The sequence below is a fragment of the Eurosta solidaginis genome, chromosome 5, assembly GCF_040869045.1.
Source record: "Eurosta solidaginis isolate ZX-2024a chromosome 5, ASM4086904v1, whole genome shotgun sequence".
NCBI classification, from domain to species: domain Eukaryota; kingdom Metazoa; phylum Arthropoda; class Insecta; order Diptera; family Tephritidae; genus Eurosta; species Eurosta solidaginis.
In genome coordinates this window covers 137,242,432-137,263,629 of record NC_090323.1, presented here as the reverse complement: position 1 = coordinate 137,263,629, position 21,198 = coordinate 137,242,432, and the positions used below count along the sequence as shown (strand labels likewise).

Here is a 21,198-nt window from a genome sequence, read left to right as displayed (position 1 = left end):
ATGTTGGCAAACTACAATAATATTTTTCTTTATATAACTTTTTGCGAAAGTATTTAGGTTCATACAAAAGAAAGTACAAATAACACTGTGTGACACCAAAAAAATACCTGGGAAGTGATACCCTCCGGGTTTTCTGGGACACCTCCAAAATCGTCAGTTACGGGTAAAAAATTAATTTTTCGTACCTTTGGTCCTTATGAGCCTAAACCTTAATTGGATCTAATAAGAAGAGATTTAGACCTTTCCAGCGATATATACATATATTAACTAGGAAAACATAACACAACTAAAAAAATTTCCAAATTAACTAGTTGTTTCATCTTTTTTAAGGGGGTTTTCTCAACTATGCACTAATTTATAAGAAGACTATGCCAACAATGCATTGCATCAAAACTGGAAATTAATTATGAAATCAATGGATATTATTTTTCTCTTTACGCTAAAAGCTGCCTGAGTTATTCGAATTTTAGTGAAAACAAAATTTGAAAAAAAAATATATAAAATTGTATCAAAACGACTCAGAAATGTTGACTTGGCAATTGTTGCCTAATATGACTATAACTTATATAGTTCTAAACCGATTTTAAGCTTTTTACCAGTTTTGGATAGACAAAACATCATTATTTTAAATTATATACAGACTTTTAAGGATATGTTATGAAATCTGTGTGCATTTACCCAACAAACCACTTAACAAAAAAATTTGGTTTCTTGGGTGAATACACACAAGACCACATATTTTTTAAAAAGCGTGTATACCATTTCATATCGATATCGTAAACATTTAAAAAAATTGATAATTTTTAAGTAATAATTGTGCAAATGCAAGAAAGTAGCATATTTTAACGAAATAGTAAAATTGAAGGAATTTATGAAAAGAAGAAATACAGCGCAGAACGAGTTGCCGACCACAAGAGACTCGATGCCCGTCCGCTTTCCTCTTACCCCCTCTTCGTCAAGTAACAAGTTCCACCAACAAAAGTATTCGTTTGTAAACAGAGACTTAAGATGCGGAAATAAACTGAGAATTGGTTTATAACCAACAAAGTTATAGACTAAATGTCCAAAGGTACGAAAAACCAGTTGTTTACCCGTAACTCACGATTTTGGAGGCGTACGGGAAAATGTTATACGCAGTCATCCTTAAGGTGCGTCCCCACCAGTAACAAAACGTGTTACAAACAGTTATATAACCAATGTTATGTAACTTGTTAGAAATTCAACTGAAAAATGTTGTGTAACTTTTTCTGTTTTTATAGCAGGTTACTTGTTATCCACAATTGTTATACAACTTTGCTATTTCGTTACCGGTGTGGACGTAGCTTTAGATTTTCAAGATCTACAAGAAAAAGACCTGGGGGAGTGTTATCGATGTTGATGAGCCTTTGCCGGATACAGATCCGGTACGGTCCGGTACCAGGCCAGACCATCTCGGGAACGATTTGTTATGACCACATGCGACCTTCTAGGTCATCCCGTTCTCCCATCCCCTAGATCCATGAGGAGTTCGAGGTCACCAGAGCCTCGGCTGTTAAATAAACAGGATTCGTGAGGTTGATAATTGGGTTTGGAGAAGCTATATATTGCGCTGGCAACCCCTTGAAAGGGTTGCGCCACCCAACCCCTTGAATCTATTTGGTATTTTTGTCGCCTCTTACGACGGGCATACCTACCGCGGGTATATTCTAACCCCCTAACCCGCTGGGGGTAGCACCGTGTAATTGTGTACGTATATACATTTTAACTTACCACTCAGATCACCAGTATTGCCAGAGTCTATTTTCTTTGGCATGGTAATCTTTAATGCCTGCTGTTTTTGTAACGCCAGATGGAGTTGGGGTTGAGCCGCATTAGGTCGGATACCCATCATTATTGGAGCGGTCCCGTCTATACCAGGGTGTGCACCTCGATTGCGCTCCTTCTTTAGAGCTGTAGCATTACCATCCACACGCTCTCGATCACTTTTATCACGTTCTCCTTCCTTATAGGATGGGAATTTAAAATTATATCCATCGCCAACAGAAGACGGTGGCAGATTATTAGCAAATGTACCTCCAGGTAATTGCTGAGACTGATGTTGCATTTTTTCACTCCAATCAGGACTAAATATAGAAGTTTTGGATTGGGTAATATTTGTTGGCTGCTGTAACATTCCATGAACAGAAGACATTTGTGTAGAAGTATTTTCTTCATTGTGTAAAGTCTCTTGAGGGCGAACATTCAAATGGCCAGCAGAAGAATGAACTTGTGGATTCAAAGTTACTTGTTGGTGGGGGTCATGAGTTCCAGTAGTATATGTTGTTTCAGGGGGAATAGATGTTTGTTTACCATGTTGTTGATGATGGACGGATGTAGGTTTTGATATATCGTGTTTGTTGGTATTATTTCCACTATTACTACTTTGCCGAGCATGCTGTGGCTGATAGCTACCTAATAATGGTACACCTCCAGCACTATTATTGACTCCATAACCACGTTGTCCATGCATTAAGTTGCGTGACAGATCTTGTCCCATATCTAGTTTATTTTGCGGCTGTGAGGTATTGTTACCATATTGAGGCATAGATACCAATGAAGAATTAGGTGGGAATAATTTATTATTGTTTCCACTGCTACTGTTGGTATTTTTTGTTGTTTCTGCCAATTTAACAGCTGATGGGTCCTTTTGTAGGGTACGGGTGGAGGTGGAGTCTGATTTTTGTGCAGCCTTATACCCCGGATGAGGTTGGTTTACAGCGGTGTGTGGATATGAGCCCATAATATTGCTCTTTTCCCTAGATTTGTGATAGTTCACATCCAATTGATGGCCTTGTGCTGTTTGTCGAGTTAGATTTTGGCCAGGTATATTACTTAATGACCGACTTCCAGATGTTGAAAGGCTTGAACGAGACGAATTGGCTGAAATAATAGATTGTTGATGTCCCTGAGACGACTGCGAATGATCACGTTGGCGGCCAACCACTCCGCTAAACGGTTGTTTGTGACTGTTTTTATGATCTGTTACCAATGAAAAAAAAATTACTTAATGAAAATATGAATACTTATTTATTTTACAATCTTATTAATATTGTAAATGCGAAAGTTTGCATGTTTGTTTGGATGTTTGTATGTTCAGACATTTGTCTTTGTGCCTCAATCATGCAAGAACGGCTGGACGGATTTGGATGAAATTTGGCACAAATATAGCCAATAGTCTAGAAGGATCTACTAGATATATATTTTTGAAAATGGGTGCGGGCCCCGCCCCCTAGGAACAGTTATAATTTAATTATTATGTTGTTGTGACTGAATCACACCAGAATGGCTACACGGATTTTGATGAAATTTGGGACAGAGACAATAGTCTACTGGCGAAATTTGTTGCGAACATGGAAAGGGGGGAGGGGGTTCCACGACACCTTCGAATAATTACTTTTTAAAAAATTTTACACATTATAACTTTACGTATACTGACCTTCACCAATATTACAAACTCAATGGGTAAAATAAGCAGGGGCTGAAACTGTTATTCCTTTTATAATATAAGTCCTTGCAAAACTATTAATTTTGGACTTTAAATATATTTGGATCAAGATAAAAATTATTTTCGGATTTTTATTTTTTGAGTCCGATAGAACTAGTTAAACTCGGACTTTTAAAAATAAAAGTCCCGAAATAAAAGTTAAATCAAGGCTTTTATTTTTTAAGGCCGAAATAAAAGTCCCGCTTGATAACAAAGAAGATTGGCGGCCACCGTGGTGTGATGGTAGCGTGCTCCGCCTATCACACCGTATGCCCTGGGTTCAACTCCCGGGCAAAGCAACATCAAAATTTTAGAAATAAGATTTTTCAATTAGAAGAAATTTGTCTAAGCGGGGTCGCCCCTCGGCAGTGTCTGGCAAGCGCTCCGATTGTATTTCTGCCATGAAAAGCTCTCAGTGAAAACTCATCTGCCTTGCAGATGCCGTTCGGAGTCGGCATAAAACTTATGAAGGTCCCGTCCGGCCAATTTGTAGGGAAAAATCAAGAGGAGCACGACGCAAATTGGAAGAGAAGCTCGGCCTTAGATCTCTTCGGAGGTTATCGCGCCTTACATTTATTTATTTTTTTATTTTTTTGATAACAAAGAAACGGCTTATCCGAAATACATTTTTTTTTCAATTCGGATAAGCCGTTTCTTTGTTATCAAGCGGGACTTTTATTTCGGCCTTAAAAAATAAAAGTATTGATTTAACTTTTATTTCGGGACTTTTATTTTTAAAAGTCCGAGTGTAACTAGTTCTATCGGACTCAAAAAATAAAAATACAAATTTTACTTTTATATGTAGACTTTTATGGAAAAAGTTCGAAAAATAAAAAGGATGCATGATTCGACATGATATTGCTATAGGGATACCTGGGAACTCAAACATTTTCACCTAGGACAATTTTTTGACCAGGACTTTTTCGACTCCGAAAAAAAAAGTAATTATTTTCCGTCCCTGAAAATAAGTCGAGGGCTTACAAAGTGAGCAGTGACACCCTCCTTCTAGGGACTATTCCGGGATGATTTGGGCATAATTTCAAGACTATTTCGGGATCATTTGGGGACCCTTCCGGCATCATTTCTGGATAGGTTTCGGGATCCGTCCGGCATTCCGTCGGGGTAATTTAGGGAATTTTTCTAGACCATTTCGGGATCCTTTGCGCACCCTTCAGAGATCAATTCCGGATGGTTTTCGGGATCTCGTCGGGGTTATTTCCCGACCATTTCTGGATCATTTGGGGACTCTTCCGGCATCATTTCTGAATGGTTTGCGGGATCCGTCCAGGATCCACTCAGGGTCATTTCGAGACTTTTTCGGGACTATTTCGGGATCATTTGGGAACCCTTCCGGCATCATTTCTTGATGGTTTTCGAGATTCGTTCGGGATCCCGTCAGGGTCAGGTTGGGACCTTTTCGGGAGTATTCCGGTGTCATTTGTGGATGGTTTTCGGGATAATTCCGGATGATTTTCGCGATCTGTCCGAGTACTTGTCAGGGTCATTTCGGGACTTTTTCGGAGTCTATTTCGGTATCATTTTGGAACCCTTACGGGATCATTTCGGGCTCATGAACCGGATCATTTGGGGACCCTTTCGGCATCATTTCTTGATGGTGTTCGAGATTCGTCCGGGATCCCGTCAGGGTCAGTTTGGGACTCTTTCGGGACTATATCGGCATCATTTGGGGATGCTTCAGGGATCCTTTCTGGGCGGTTTACGTAATCACGAAGGGTGATTTCGTGACTTTTTGTGCATTTATTTCGGGTTCATTTGGGGAGCCTGCCGGCATCAGTTTTAGATGGTTTTCGCGATTAATATGGGAACCCGTCAATGTTATTTCGGTATCATTTGGGGACTCTTTAGGATTATATCTGGATGGTTTCTGGGATCTGTCCGAGATTATTTCGGGATAATTTTTCGATACTTCCGGGATCATTTCTGGATGGTTTTCGGAATCCGTCTGGAATCTCGAGGGGTCGTTTCGTGACATTTTCTGGAATATTTCAAATTCATTTGGGGACCCTTCGGAGATCATTTCAGGATCCGTCCGGGATCCCGTCAGGGTAATTTCTTTACATTTTTAGAACTATGCCGGTATCATTTGGGTATCCTTCCGGTATATCTGTATTGCTTTCGGGATCCTGTCAGTGTTATTTCGACATTTTTTCGGGATCATTTGGGGTTCTTCCGGCATTATTTCTGGATGGTTGTCGAGATCCGTCCGGGATCCCGTCAGAATCATTTCGGTAATTTTTTGATACTATTTCGGGATCATTTGAGGACCCTTCCAGCATCATTTCGGTATGGTTTTCGATATCAGTCCGGCAACCCGTCAGGGTCATTTCGGGACTATTTCAGGATCATTTGGGGACCCTTCCGGCATTACTTCTGGATACTTTTCGGGACTATGTCGGAATCATTCGGATACTCTTCCGGGATCACTTCTGGATGGTTTTGGGGAACCCTTAGGGATCATTTCTAGATGGTTTTCGAGATTTGTCCGGGATACCGTCGGGATCATTTCGGGACTTTTCCGGGACTATTTTGGTATCATTTTGGGACCCAACTAAATACCCGAAAAAGCACAACCATTTTCATCTAAAATAATATCTTTGATTTTAGCTAATTGTAGTTTCACTCCTTTGTTCTATGTATAGTAGTTCCTTCACCCCTGCCATATCAATTAACTTAAAACAAAATGTATTTTTTTAATTCGAAAAACTGTATTGTACGTAAGCGTGCCTTACAAGTTATCAGCTCATTTAGTACTTTTTTTTTTACTCTATTCCAAAAATAAAATTTATTTTCACGACCACGGGCTGTCATTTCAGTGTAACCCCATTTAATTTGTTGCGTCCCTCCCACAAATTGTCATCCTCCCAGCTGCTCCTTGTAGCGGGACTACGTATACTCTCCTGCTCCGTCAAGGTATCGAACCCAATCCGCGTCCGTCTCCTGACCCTGGTCCTGAGAAATGGTTTTGCTGACTTTGCCGGAAAAGAATCTTTTTAGGACGGTCATACTCCTGTCAGTGTGTCAACTTTTATAAATCTTTTGTGGCTCCTTGCTGTTCACGCCCAACGGCGTCCCATAGTCTACACCTCAGCGCCCCCTCACTGCCTTCCAGCAGCTCTGCTGCTCAGCAAGCCAAAACAAGTACCTGCTGCTGCTCGCGCCCTACGGCGCCACCAGCTCATACGGCCGCTCCCACTCATAACTACAATCTCCGTAGTGGAGTCGGTAGCAATGCCGAGCATCAGCCCTTGCCCCCGTCTTCCCCCCCGCCCCTCTCTTTTCCGGCAGCAATTGTGTAGGTCAGGGAAACAGACTCTTACTCCCTACCTCCCTTTTCACCGTTCGTCAGCACAGAATATATAGGTTTGCGACATCCGCCCAATGCAGCTCCTGCCATGGACGGTGCCACTTTCCTAGATGTTCTGTTCTCCGCGACGGCAACCCCCCGACGGGTTTCATTGCGCCATGCTGCCAGGCCGTATACCCAAATGCACCGGGTACCCCAATGCTTACCCAAGGACGTCTAGTCCCAGGGCCACAACAGCAGTTGCGTCCTAGGCTTCCACAACCCAGGCGTAGTCACCCGTCACTTACTACCAGAGTGACGACGTCGCCCCCCTGGCACTTCAGAATTCTGCAGTTAAACTGTAATGGATTCACTGGAAAGATCACAGATAGTCTATTTCATGAAGCGGCACAACATCGCATTGCTGCGATTCAAGAGACTAAACTCACGGCAAGATCTGCTCTGCAAACCTGTTCTGGGTATAATTTCCACAGAAAAGATCGCGAGAGCGGAAATGGAGGCGGCCTCGCGTTTATTACGACAGTCATACCTGCCGCTGGTATGTATATTTTAAGCCCCCTAACCTGCTGGGTTACCCTCAATGCAGGGAGTGTAATTCCTTTTTTAGATGAGATTGCAGTACGTTCAGGTCCAGCACGTTTACGTGGAAATAAACTTTTTGTAATATCTTACCAAGAACGTCAGTTGATGGAAAATTGATTTTAGAATGATGTGACGATGAATTGTGATGCGACCGATGTTGACTGGAATGCAACTCGCTTTTTCTTGGCAATTGTGGTTGTGGAGGAGGAGGGGGTAACAATGAGGACATTGATTGTTGTGATGGCTCAATACCAAGCGAGGTCGAACCATATGTTTGGTTGCTGTTACTACCACTGCTACCCCCACCGTCATGCGCATACATCTTCATCATATCACCCATCTTCCATTCTTCGTGTTGACCTTTCTTTTCTTTATTGATGACACGGTTGCTAGCGTTTTGCGCTAAGGCTTTTATCGAATTCAATTTAGATTTCAGGCGTGAAGGGCTCTTTTCATAAATAGCTATAAACTCATCAGTTAGCTGTTTCAATAAGTCCATTGTCACAGTTTTATCAACATAGTGGAACCAATGTTTCCCTTCAGTAGATTGTGGTATCTATTTCGATTATAAAATTATATTTATCTCCTGTATAAGTTTAATTATTATCGTTTTCTTACCTCCCATCGAGACCACTTACAAGCCAAATAGATACAAAAACAAGCAACTACCGTCGGCTTATATTGCAGGCACATAGACGTTAAATGAAGGCTATATTAATAAATATAAGATACATTAGTAAGAGTCTAAGGAATATATGCCTAGATCAACATTTAAAAGTAAGATCTTTGATTACCCACCTGTTAGAAGCCAGAAAATAAGAAGTTTGTGCTAAATCCTTGCATGCTGAAAGTTATGAAGCTATTTGTTAATAGTTTTTAAAAATGTATATAAATGTTAACGTATGACAGAGTAACTCTGGTTGACTTGACATCAAAACTGTTTCAAATACTTTAAAAAATTTAAGACTTAAATGTTAAACAAACAAAAAATCATTTAAGTTGCAAGCTCCCTACATGCAGATAAGACTTTAGTAGTGCCACAACCAGAGCTTAGTGGTATTGACTACTTTAGTATTTAAATTACCCTCAATTCCCCTTCAATTACATGTTATTGGGAAGAGTAATCGATTAATTTTTCCATCAACATTTCAATTTCTTAAAACAAAAGAAGCAAACGCGACTTCTTTGAGGCTGGAGTACAAAAGATTTTCTTTCTGTAATCCAAAAAAAAAAAAACAAAAAAAAAAAATATATATATATATCTATATATATAAAAAGAAGTGTACATTTTGATTGTCACTCCATCACTCGAGAACGGATAGAAAGACTGTCATGAAATTTTTTGAAAAGATACAGGAAGGAGAGATGATGGTTAGCTGATTTTGAAATCCCAAATCGGTTTAGCCATTCTTGAGTTATGATTTTTTTTTAGAAAAAACTCAAATATGTATATAAAAGAAAGTGGTGTTAGTTACAATACGCATAACTCAAGAACGGATGAACCGATTTGGCTGAAAATTGGTGGAGAGGTGGTCCAGGGAACGGACATGGGATACTTTTTATCCCGTTCTGGCTAGGGTCTTGAGATCAAAACGTGGACCTGGGTAATCCTGGGATATGTTTGTAGAGTATGGGTGTCAAATGGAAGCTGTTTATGAGTACTTTGATACTGGGTATTTTTCGTACCCCTGGGTGACTAGGGTCTCGAGATATAGGCCAAAACGTGGACGGGACACCCCTAGAATGTTTATACAATATGGATATCAAATGAATTTGTTGATGAGTGCTTTAGTACAGGGTAGTTTTCATACCTATTGGTGACTAGGGCTCGAGATATAGGCCAAAACGTGGACCCGGGAACCGCTAGAATGTGTTTATATAATATGGATATCAAATGAAAGCTGTTGATGAGTGCTTTAGTACAGGGTAGTTTTCATACCTATTGGTGACAAGGGTCTCGAGATATAGGCAGAAACGTGGATAAGGGTAACACTAGTATGTGTTTTTAAATTATGGATATCAAATTGAAGCTGTTGATGTGTGCTTTAGTACAGAGTAAGTTTCATGCCGCTGGGTGACTAGGGTCTCGAGATATAGGCCAAAACGTGGACCCGGATACACCTAGAATGTGTTTTTACATTATGGGTATCAAATTGAAGCTGTTGATGTGTGCTTTAGTACAGAGTAAGTTTTACACCGAGGAGTGAATACAAAGATTAGGAGAAAGTGTAGAGGGGCGAGGGCAGAGTTAGACGGAAAAAGCTCATTAAAATGTATGCAGATAGACCAAAAGTTTAGGGCAGAACAACGTCTGCCGGTTCTGCTAGTATATATATGGGGTATTCCATCCCATTTCGACCAATTTTGAACCCGACCCCTTTAGAATTGGCTGAAAGTTTTTCTTCTTTTTCTAGCTTACGAAAGACGTTTTTCAGAATTTTTTCATCCAACTCAAAAAAAGTTATGAATTTTTAAATAAAACACCGTTTTTGTTTTCAAAACGCTATAACTTTTTCAAAAATTTACCGTTTGGGATCTTTTTTTTTTTTAAATTTGTTATTAAATGTACTTTTCGGAAAAAATACATACAAATTTTTAAAGTTTTTTTTTAAATTTTTCAGTTTTTCGAGATTTTTCGAATTTCGCCATTTTTTTTCTCATAAAAAACTTCAATCAATTCTGCAATCATCCCCACTAATCCCGGAGTGGGCCGATTTTTTTTTATATTTTTTTTATTTCGCGGGTTCGAATCGAGCTCAAGGCCTAACAATAATTTTTTATCATTATTATTGTTATGATAAACGGGGGAAAAAGTGTCAATAAAATATGACACTATGGCAGCATTGCCAACAAACAAGTCCAATTTTCACAGCCATTCTGCAACAGATGTCGCAGTGTTGTGAATATCAATTGGCACGAAACAGAATAGAAGTAGGATTAATGAAGACAAACAAAAAACCGCTGTGATGGCTGAATGGTTATAGCAGCGGCGCCTAAACGTTGCCGATGAAGGAATTTAGCAGTTCCCGAAATGGATCTATACAACGAGCTTTGGCAGTTGTCTAAAATTTTTTCTTTCTTCTATTCTAATTAAAAAAAATTTTTTCAATTAAGAAAAAATTTATCATAACAATAATAATGATAAAAAATTATTGTTAGGCCTTGAGCTCGATTCGAACCCGCGATCTTAAAATCAGTAGGCCGATATAACAACAAAAATTGTTAATACATCCCAGAGCACGGGGGAAAAAGTGTCAATAAAATATGACACTATGGCAGCATTGCCAACAAACAAGTCCAATTTTCACAGCCATTCTGCAACAGATGTCGCAGTGTTGTGAATATCAATTGGCACGAAACAGAATAGAAGTAGGATTAATGAAGACAAACAAAAAACCGCTGTGATGGCTGAATGGTTATAGCAGCGGCGCCTAAACGTTGCCGATGAAGGAATTTAGCAGTTCCCGAAATGGATCTATACAACGAGCTTTGGCAGTTGTCTAAAATTTTTTCTTTCTTCTATTCTAATTAAAAAAAATTTTTTCAATTAAGAAAAAATTTATCATAACAATAATAATGATAAAAAATTATTGTTAGGCCTTGAGCTCGATTCGAACCCGCGATCTTAAAATCAGTAGGCCGATATAACAACAAAAATTGTTAATACATCCCAGAGCACGGGGGAAAAAGTGTCAATAAAATATGACACTATGGCAGCATTGCCAACAAACAAGTCCAATTTTCACAGCCATTCTGCAACAGATGTCGCAGTGTTGTGAATATCAATTGGCACGAAACAGAATAGAAGTAGGATTAATGAAGACAAACAAAAAACCGCTGTGATGGCTGAATGGTTATAGCAGCGGCGCCTAAACGTTGCCGATGAAGGAATTTAGCAGTTCCCGAAATGGATCTATACAACGAGCTTTGGCAGTTGTCTAAAATTTTTTCTTTCTTCTATTCTAATTAAAAAAAATTTTTTCAATTAAGAAAAAATTTATCATTACAATAATAATGATAAAAAATTATTGTTAGGCCTTGAGCTCGATTCGAACCCGCGATCTTAAAATCAGTAGGCCGATATAACAACAAAAATTGTTAATACATCCCAGAGCACGGGGGAAAAAGTGTCAATAAAATATGACACTATGGCAGCATTGCCAACAAACAAGTCCAATTTTCACAGCCATTCTGCAACAGATGTCGCAGTGTTGTGAATATCAATTGGCACGAAACAGAATAGAAGTAGGATTAATGAAGACAAACAAAAAACCGCTGTGATGGCTGAATGGTTATAGCAGCGGCGCCTAAACGTTGCCGATGAAGGAATTTAGCAGTTCCCGAAATGGATCTATACAACGAGCTTTGGCAGTTGTCTAAAATTTTTTCTTTCTTCTATTCTAATTAAAAAAAATTTTTTCAATTAAGAAAAAATTTATCATAACAATAATAATGATAAAAAATTATTGTTAGGCCTTGAGCTCGATTCGAACCCGCGATCTTAAAATCAGTAGGCCGATATAACAACAAAAATTGTTAATACATCCCAGAGCACGGGGGAAAAAGTGTCAATAAAATATGACACTATGGCAGCATTGCCAACAAACAAGTCCAATTTTCACAGCCATTCTGCAACAGATGTCGCAGTGTTGTGAATATCAATTGGCACGAAACAGAATAGAAGTAGGATTAATGAAGACAAACAAAAAACCGCTGTGATGGCTGAATGGTTATAGCAGCGGCGCCTAAACGTTGCCGATGAAGGAATTTAGCAGTTCCCGAAATGGATCTATACAACGAGCTTTGGCAGTTGTCTAAAATTTTTTCTTTCTTCTATTCTAATTAAAAAAATTTTTTCAATTAAGGAAAAAATTTATCATAACAATAATAATGATAAAAAATTATTGTTAGGCCTTGAGCTCGATTCGAACCCGCGATCTTAAAATCAGTAGGCCGATATAACAACAAAAATTGTTAATACATCCCAGAGCACGGGGGAAAAAGTGTCAATAAAATATGACACTATGGCAGCATTGCCAACAAACAAGTCCAATTTTCACAGCCATTCTGCAACAGATGTCGCAGTGTTGTGAATATCAATTGGCACGAAACAGAATAGAAGTAGGATTAATGAAGACAAACAAAAAACCGCTGTGATGGCTGAATGGTTATAGCAGCGGCGCCTAAACGTTGCCGATGAAGGAATTTAGCAGTTCCCGAAATGGATCTATACAACGAGCTTTGGCAGTTGTCTAAAATTTTTTCTTTCTTCTATTCTAATTAAAAAAAATTTTTTCAATTAAGAAAAAATTTATCATAACAATAATAATGATAAAAAATTATTGTTAGGCCTTGAGCTCGATTCGAACCCGCGATCTTAAAATCAGTAGGCCGATATAACAACAAAAATTGTTAATACATCCCAGAGCACGGGGGAAAAAGTGTCAATAAAATATGACACTATGGCAGCATTGCCAACAAACAAGTCCAATTTTCACAGCCATTCTGCAACAGATGTCGCAGTGTTGTGAATATCAATTGGCACGAAACAGAATAGAAGTAGGATTAATGAAGACAAACAAAAAACCGCTGTGATGGCTGAATGGTTATAGCAGCGGCGCCTAAACGTTGCCGATGAAGGAATTTAGCAGTTCCCGAAATGGATCTATACAACGAGCTTTGGCAGTTGTCTAAAATTTTTTCTTTCTTCTATTCTAATTAAAAAAAAAATTTTTTCAATTAAGAAAAAAATTTATCATAACAATAATAATGATAAAAAATTATTGTTAGGCCTTGAGCTCGATTCGAACCCGCGATCTTAAAATCAGTAGGCCGATATAACAACAAAAATTTTTTTTATTTAATTGAAAAAAAAATTTTCAAAAATAAAATTTTTTTATCAATTTTATTTATATAACAAAAAAATGTAAGAAAATGATTTTCAAGTATTCTTTTCTTTATATATTATGGTAATCTACGATTAAAATGACATGTTTACTGTGTCAGTCATTAATCCTGGCTATTTTAATCGTAGATTACCATAATATAAAAGAAAAAAATACTTAAAACTAATTTTCTTACATTTTTTTGTTATATAAATAAAATTGATAACAAAAAATTTTTATTTTTGACATTTTTTTTTTCAATTAAATAAAAAAAAATATAAAAAAAATCGGCCCACTCCGGGATTAGTGGGGATGATTGCAGAATTGATTGAAGTTTTTTATGAGAAAAAAAAATGGTGAAATTCGAAAAATCTCGAAAAACTGAAAAATTAAAAAAAAAAACTTTAAAAATTTTTTTGTATTTTTTCCGAAAAGTGCATTTAAAAACAAATTTAAAAAAAAAAGATCCCAAACGGTCAATTTTTGAAAAAGTTATAGCATTTTGAAAACAAAAACGGTGTTTTTTTAAAAATTCATAACTTTTTTTGAGTTGGATGAAACAATTTGAAAAAACTCTGAAAAACGTCTTTCGTAAGCTAGAAAAAGAAGAAAAACTTTCAGCCAATTCTAAAGGGGTCGGGTTCAAAATTGGTCGAAATGGGATGGAATACCCCATATATAAATGTAATTTCTGCAATACTTTCGAAAGGAATTGAAAATACAATTAACATTTTCTCAACGAGAATACAAGGAATGCCAAAAAAAGAGTGTCCACTCACAAATTGCCAAGAAATAGAAAGTCCTCTAACGGGCGCCGAAGGAACCGGCAGTTTGAAGCTGATGAGACCATAGTTGTCTGCTGGGTGCACAGGTTTGGGAGAGTTCAGCAGAAACTTTAACTTTGTTTATTTATGGAGGTTATTTTTCCTCATAACGTAAATCATGCACAGGCAGTTCCGTGTGCTGTGTTTTTGGCAGCCCTGCAGCCTTTTTCAGTGCTTGTTTTAAGACGGATGACCAAACTGCGCGGTCGGCCAATGCTTTCTTAGTTGTTAGCAATGTTTCTTTCTATCATGTCACAAGTGTGGACGTCAAGCGACTTGAGGATTTTGTTGCGGCTCTGCACGTTAGATATAATTTACGTATCATATACATTGAAGCTGACACTACTGTCGGACATAACAACCAAAAACTTTGTGTGTATCATCTCGGTCCACGTCGTGAATGCAGTGTCCGTGCTTTTGGTCGGGGACAATTATGCCGAAAAACTAGAAAAAATGGAGGAAATCATTTATTCTTTAGACTAGCGCCTCTATGAAGCGTTCGGGCCCTGTTGCCTTTACCGTAATTCTTCGAGACTTGGCTGTTTAAATTCCAGTTAAGCCCAACGAAGATGCGACTAGTGCGCCTTATTGGTCGGCCATAACCATTTAAACGGTTAAAACCCAATTAAGTAACGACGCCTGCCGGCCCACCTGTTTTTGTTGTTGTATAAACGCTAAAGACACTCCCCCGGCGGGTTAGGGGGTCAGAATATACCCGGGTAGGTATGCCTGTCGTAAGAGGCGACTAAAATATCAGATTCAAGGGGCTGTATAGCGCAACCCTTCAGGTTGCCAGCGCAATATATAGCTTCTCCAAACCCAATTGTCAACCTCACCCATCCGCGGCGAATCCTGTTTCACTAACAGACGAGGCTCTGGCGACCCCAAGCTCCTCATGGAACTTGGGGGTGGGGAGGGAGGGAATGGCTTAATGTGGCCACATAAATCATTCCCGAGATGGTCGGGCTAGCACCTTAATGGTGCTGTGGTACCGGAGCGTACCGGATCTGTATCCGGCAAAGGACCATTACATCGATAACACTCCCCAAAGCCTTCGGGGAGCAACCTAATCGCTACAACAACAACAACAAAAACACTCCCCGTCCCGAAGGTTTTGGGTTGACAGTCCCTTGACGGATATAGATCCGGTACGTTCCGGTAAAAAAAGCAACATTAAGGTACTAGCCCGACTATATCGGGAACGATTAATATGACCACATTATCGCATGAGCGGAAATGGAGGCGGCCTCGCGTTTATCATACACCACTCTGTGCAATATCATATATTTGATCCTGACATCGACCGCAGGGACAATGTCTTAGAACGTCAAGGCCTATCTCTTCGGTCAGGCGATGCAAACCTAGAAATCATCAACATCTACATCCCTCCTGCCACCTGTTGCCCCAGTGGATACCGCCCTAATATTAGCGCCTTAATCACTGGCAACAATCGCATTATCTTAGGCGACTTTAATTCCCATCACGATCTATGGCATTCAAACTTGCGGGCGGACAGTAGGGGTGAGATGTTGGCGGATCAAATAGAAGAAACGACGTTCTGCACAATAAACGGAGACGCCCCCACACGTATGGTAGGAAGCTGTCACAGTTCGCCGGATATCTCAATCGTGAGCGCAGAACTCGTAAACTGCGTCAACTGGCAGCCGATGGTAACATCGGCATCCGACCACCTGCCTATACTTATTTCGTTCGAGCGTACCGCCGACTTCATCGTTACAGAAAAACGCACTTTCATAAACTTTAAAAAAGGAAAGTGGGACGAATACAAATCTTTTACAGACAACCTTTTTGCTGCCCTCCCTATCCCGACTGATGCCCGCCAAGGGGAGCGTGCTTTCCGCAAGGTCATTGAATTCGCCTCGGCACATTTCATTCCCGCCGGAGAATTCCCCAAATTTGGCCCCACTTCCCGGCGGATGCCGCATATTTAGCGAGGGAACGCGACCTTATAAGACAGCTTGATCCAGGCGACCCCCAAATAAGGGATATAAACCAACGCATCAGATTGCTTGTGGATGAACACAAGCGGGCGAAATGGGAGGAGCACCTAAGAGGTTGTAACCTCTCTGCCGGTGTGGGTAAACTTTGGTCCACCGTAAAGTCTCTATCGAATCCGTCTAAGCACAATGGCAAAGTTTCCATCGCCTTCGGCGATAAAGTGCTGTCGGATTCGAAAAAATGCGCGAGCGCTTTCTGCCGTCAATATATAATGCATTCTACGGTCGACAAAGATAGACGGAGGGCCAACAGACACGCACATAAACATAAATTCAGCGCGTCACCAATTACCATCACCGCCAGAGAGGTTGAAGATGCCATTGGTCACGCTAAACCATCCAAAGCAGTGGGCCCAGACGGCATAGCCATGCCGATGCTTAAAAGCCTAGGGAAAGAGGGTTTCAAATACTTAGCACATGTCTTCAACCTGTCTCTTTCCACCTTTGGCATACCCGAAAAATGGAAAATGGCCAAGGTGGTCACGCTACTAAAGCCTGGGAAACCAGCTAACATAGGAGAGTCGTATCGTCCGATATCTCTCCTATCGTCAGTAGCAAAGACGCTTGAAGCCATTTTTCAGTACTCGTAGCGCTAGACCTATCAAAAGCTTTTGATACGGTCAACCATGGCACGTTACTGCAAAACCTGGAAGGGTCTACCCTTCCCCGATGTCTTAAAAGATGGACTGCAAATTATATGGCAGGCATCGGTGCAATTTAGAAACGAAACATCAAAAGCAAGAAGAATTTAACAAGGGATGCCACAGGGTGGTGTCCTTCTTTTTCCACTTTTGTTTAATTTCTACATATCTAAGCTACCTTCACCACCAGAAGGAGTCACTATCGTTTCATACGCCGATGACTGCACAATAGTGGCCACAGGCCCAGGCCCACAGATCGATGAGCTCTGCAACAGAATAAACGGCTACCTCCCTGATCTATCCAGTTTTTTCGCCTCGCGAAACCTGGCATTATCACCGCCTAAATCTGCCGCGACCTTATTTACAACATGGACGTCCCAAATGTCGACCATTTTGAACATCCACGTCGATGGCACTACGCTACCGACTGTCCTACACCCCAAAATCTTGGGTGTGACATTTGATCAGGATCTACATTTTGGTGAGCACGCAGGCGCAATTGTTCCGAAAATTCAGAGCCGTAATAAAATCCTCAAATCCCTTGCTGGCAGTACCTGGGGAAAAGATAAAGGAACGCTCATTACTACATACAAAGCAACTGGCCAGCCGTTTACGTGCTACGCGTCACCCATATGGTCGCCAAGCCTAAAAATTACGCACAGGAAGAAGCTACAGGCCTGCCAAAATACTGCTCTCAGAATCGCCACGGGCTGTCTTCTTATGTCCCCAGAACACCATCTGCATAATGAGGCGAGAATACTCCCCATCAGGGAGAGAAATGAGATGCTGACCAAACAGTTTCTGTTGAATACCCAGAAACCTGGGCATCCCAACAGACATCTGATTGACGAACCAGCACCGCCTAGGGGCCTAAGGAGTCATCTCCTTAAGCATTTTGAGGAAATACGGCACCTGAGAACCCAGCCGTATGAAGCGGAAAAACACAAGCAGGTCCTTGGTGAACTCCATAGACAGGCGTCGGACCTTTATGTCGGGAATTGCCCGGTGAATCCAGTACTTGAAGAAAAATATCCAGAACTCGCAGAAGAGGAACGCATACTCCCCAGGGAAACGCGTGTCACTCTTGCTCAACTTCGTTCTGGATACTGTAACAGGTTAAACTCTTACCTATCCAGAATCAACCCCGACTTACAAAATGTATGTCCCGCTTGCACTGTGTCCCCACATGACACCAACCATATCTTTAATTGTAATGTGGAACCAACGCCTCTAACACCCCTTTCATTATGGCCCACCCCTGTTGAAACAGCAAGTTTCCTTGGACTCCCGTTAGAGGATATTGATGACAATTTCTGATCGGTCGCGGCTGTTAGGTGGGGCGAAGCACTGCTACAACAACAACAACCACATTATACCTTCTAGGCCATCCCGCCCCTCCCAATAGTTACATGAGGAACTTGGGTTCGCCAGATCTCTGCCTGCTAAATATGTGTATGATACATTCATATTTGTAACAGGATTCCCCTCGCGTAGTTGAAGTTAACAATTGGGTTGCGGAAGCTTTGAAGCTATAAAGCTTTGTATTGAGCTTATCAACCCCTTGAATCCCTGTGGATCACCTCTTTAGACGAAATAGAAGGGGTGGATCTCCTATGCTTTATGTTTTTTTTTTTCTGGAAAAATTGTTACACTCTCTAAATCAAAATTTTTGGTAAAATCATCGGGCGCTATGCAAAATGACTCTTTTTGTAGGTATTGAGACCCTTTTTGTTATTCAGATAAAAAATATTTTGTGAAATGAACACACTACTTCACTGGAGAGATGAGAAGATCCAAAAAGGCAACACTAATTTCAGAAAAGAAAACGCCCTTAGAGTAGAGTGCTATGATTGACTTTGTCCAAAGCTTTTAGCAGGTCAAGTGCCAAAAGCATCGTCAAGATCTCCCACAGCTTTTCTAGATTTTGCCCGTAAATTATATCTGAGTGTTATTCACGTTTATCGCACTGGTAGTGCATTTGCATTTTTTGAAAGCTATACGCCATTTGATGGCAGTTTTGATGAAAAATAAGTGAGCTGAACAATTTCCAAGGACTTCTGCACGGTTTTATCGGCATTGGCAGCCCGGTTATTCTTACATGCTTCCACTTTTCTGGAATGACACTGAAGACTATGCTACGTAGCTGATTTCCCCATCGCTGAGGCGTTATAAGCTTTGCTGGGATATTCCGTAGGGGTCTATGGATTTTGAAGGCTTGGTCTTTTCCATGGCTATTTTTTATAACCGATGACTTTTGGTTTTTCAATTACTTTCACAATTCCTTTGAAGAATAAAATGGGAATTCGAAAGTACTATTACATCCCTTTGATTGTAATTAAAAAAAAAAAAATACAATAACATTTTCAAATTCTGAAAGTACTGCGGCAGAAACTAAATGCTTTTTTCAATTTTGTTAATAACAAAAAGAAAATGTCTTGCACTTGAGCCTCAAACATAAAAATTACTTTTCGTATATTTCGTTTTTGAGAACGAAATGTAATAAATTCTTTTTCTGTGGAAAAAAGTAGTTAATTGTTTTTTCCACTTACAGGAAATGTAATTGGTATGTAATGGAATTGAATTTTCCCAACTCTTGCCACAACTTTGTTATTGTTACAAATACTTTCAAAATTGTAGTAAGCATAAATTTCTATATAACTTTTCTAAATCTTAGGAAAACAGCTTCAAAAAATTTTATTTAGGGCCTTTGTGAATTAAAGTGGGTTGTGTTTCTGCAATACATATACATTTTTAATGAACAGCTATTACCTTTAACCAAATGACATGTCTTTACGACAAATGTATGGGGATGATCTATTGCTACATCAAATCCAAGAGTTTGCAGCAGAACATTTTCATTGAAGACAAGCTCCTGTGCTTGTTCAATATAATAAGCGTCTGTTGTGGAAGATGTCGGCTGACTAAGGCACTTGTTAGCAGCCTTAATAACATGCTCAAGTTTACGAGGTTGTTCTTCCACTTTTGCCGCTAGGAATAAACTAGCCGCAGCAATATTATTGCGATGGAAATGCGTGAAAGAGTGGAAAGCATAAAACCGATGCATGTACACAATGGCAGTGTTAATGCAAAGTTGGGAGCTGTAAATTTAACACATTCAAGTCGAAACTTTCAAAAAATCACAGCTTGTTTTTTCACTTACACTTGCAGTCGTTGTCCCATTTCTTGAATCAGATAAGCAGTCATTTGTCGATATGAGAGTTCAGTGTCAGCATCTATTCCTTGTCGTCGGCTTGGAGAATTTGAGAGCTGTTCGGAACTAAAATACCAGTGTGAGTCTTTTTCTTTTTCAGGTCCACCGGAACTGGACCCAGACGAAACACCTCCACCACTCATTTTGACAGAAATGCCTATCACAATTGACCTCTGCAAACAATAAATATAAAGGGGCATTGCAATACACAAAATATCAAATTTTTAAACATTGGAACAAATTTTGTATCTGTACTTACCAGATGTAGTGCGACGCAGATCCTGCTTACGTGAAAAGGTAACTGTATGTGTATATTACCAAATAACACTACACTACTGGCAGCCAAGTCAACCAGAGCAAAGACCCGATGACCTTAAACTTTCATTTCTAGAAATAAGCGCTCACTCTAAGCAGTATTTGGTTAAATGCAAACACCATTAATTGGAAAGGGAGTGTGTATATTTAGAGAAAATTTATGAACGAAGCCGTCAAAATTTCCCCGAACAGCACTTACTGTAATTCCATTTGTCTATCCACTTGTTTCACTTTTGCAGTAGATTAATCCTTTTCGCAATATTGTCTCGTAATAGAGATAAAATATTGCAGTTTTAATGAAAAAATACACTAAAATTCACACTTTTTAGCCACAATTTGAGAAAAATAGGAACGAAAATTTTTTCACGAAACACGATAAGAAATTTTTTCACGAAACACAGAGATGCTGCTGCATAGTGACATTGGTGCTGCCATACCGAAATATTTCTAGGATTTTCAGCCCTAGTCTGCATTTCAACTTGTATTGGAATTTTTCGATCTGGCAATTTTGGTAATCTGTGTTCCAAAACTTTCGATCCAATTTCGCAGGGATGCACCTTAACGTTAAGCTAATCGTTTATCAAAAAATTTCCACCGTTTCCGTTGAAACACTTCGAAATATTATCGATAAAGAAATTATCAAGATAAATTGTATCTCGTTTTTAACCGAAACGAAAAGCTTTCGTTAACGTTAAAAACGTTAACAAAAACGTGATACTTTATGTTTGAATTGTGCTGGCAATGCTATAGCCATGGTGAAGCCGTAAGGTGGTAACAACGAGCGCACATACACACACAAACACTATGTAATTTGTTTGTGTAATTCGTTGGTGGTAATGTCAAAAATACTCTGAGAAATGTTCGTACTGTCAAAATTCATGAGAAAAGTTGCAAT

The 21,198-nt window shown here is 39.6% G+C and overlaps 1 protein-coding gene across 4 annotated transcripts in view; it reads right to left on the bottom strand.

Annotated features, from left to right (window-relative positions):
• CycT (Cyclin T) overlaps positions 1 to 20,718 on the bottom strand; it is an 85,492-nt gene extending 64,774 nt beyond the window's left edge. For 3 of the 4 annotated variants that reach the window (XR_010953946.1, XR_010953945.1, XM_067791652.1), the window contains exons 1-7: positions 20,248 to 20,718; positions 19,938 to 20,161; positions 19,547 to 19,875; positions 8,208 to 8,253; positions 8,028 to 8,118; positions 7,500 to 7,965; positions 1,750 to 2,997 (exon numbers count right to left, since the gene is read on the bottom strand). Coding sequence is in view for 2 of the 4 variants with exons in the window: in XM_067791652.1 (XP_067647753.1) it covers positions 1,750 to 2,997; positions 7,500 to 7,965; positions 8,028 to 8,118; positions 8,208 to 8,253; positions 19,547 to 19,875; positions 19,938 to 20,131 (2,374 nt within the window). In the remaining 2 variants the exon portion in view is untranslated. The remainder of the gene's footprint in view (positions 1 to 1,749; positions 2,998 to 7,499; positions 7,966 to 8,027; positions 8,119 to 8,207; positions 8,254 to 19,546; positions 19,876 to 19,937; positions 20,162 to 20,247) is intronic. The other variant, XM_067791651.1, reaches the window with a different exon arrangement.
• Between the last annotated feature and the right edge of the window lie 480 nt (positions 20,719 to 21,198).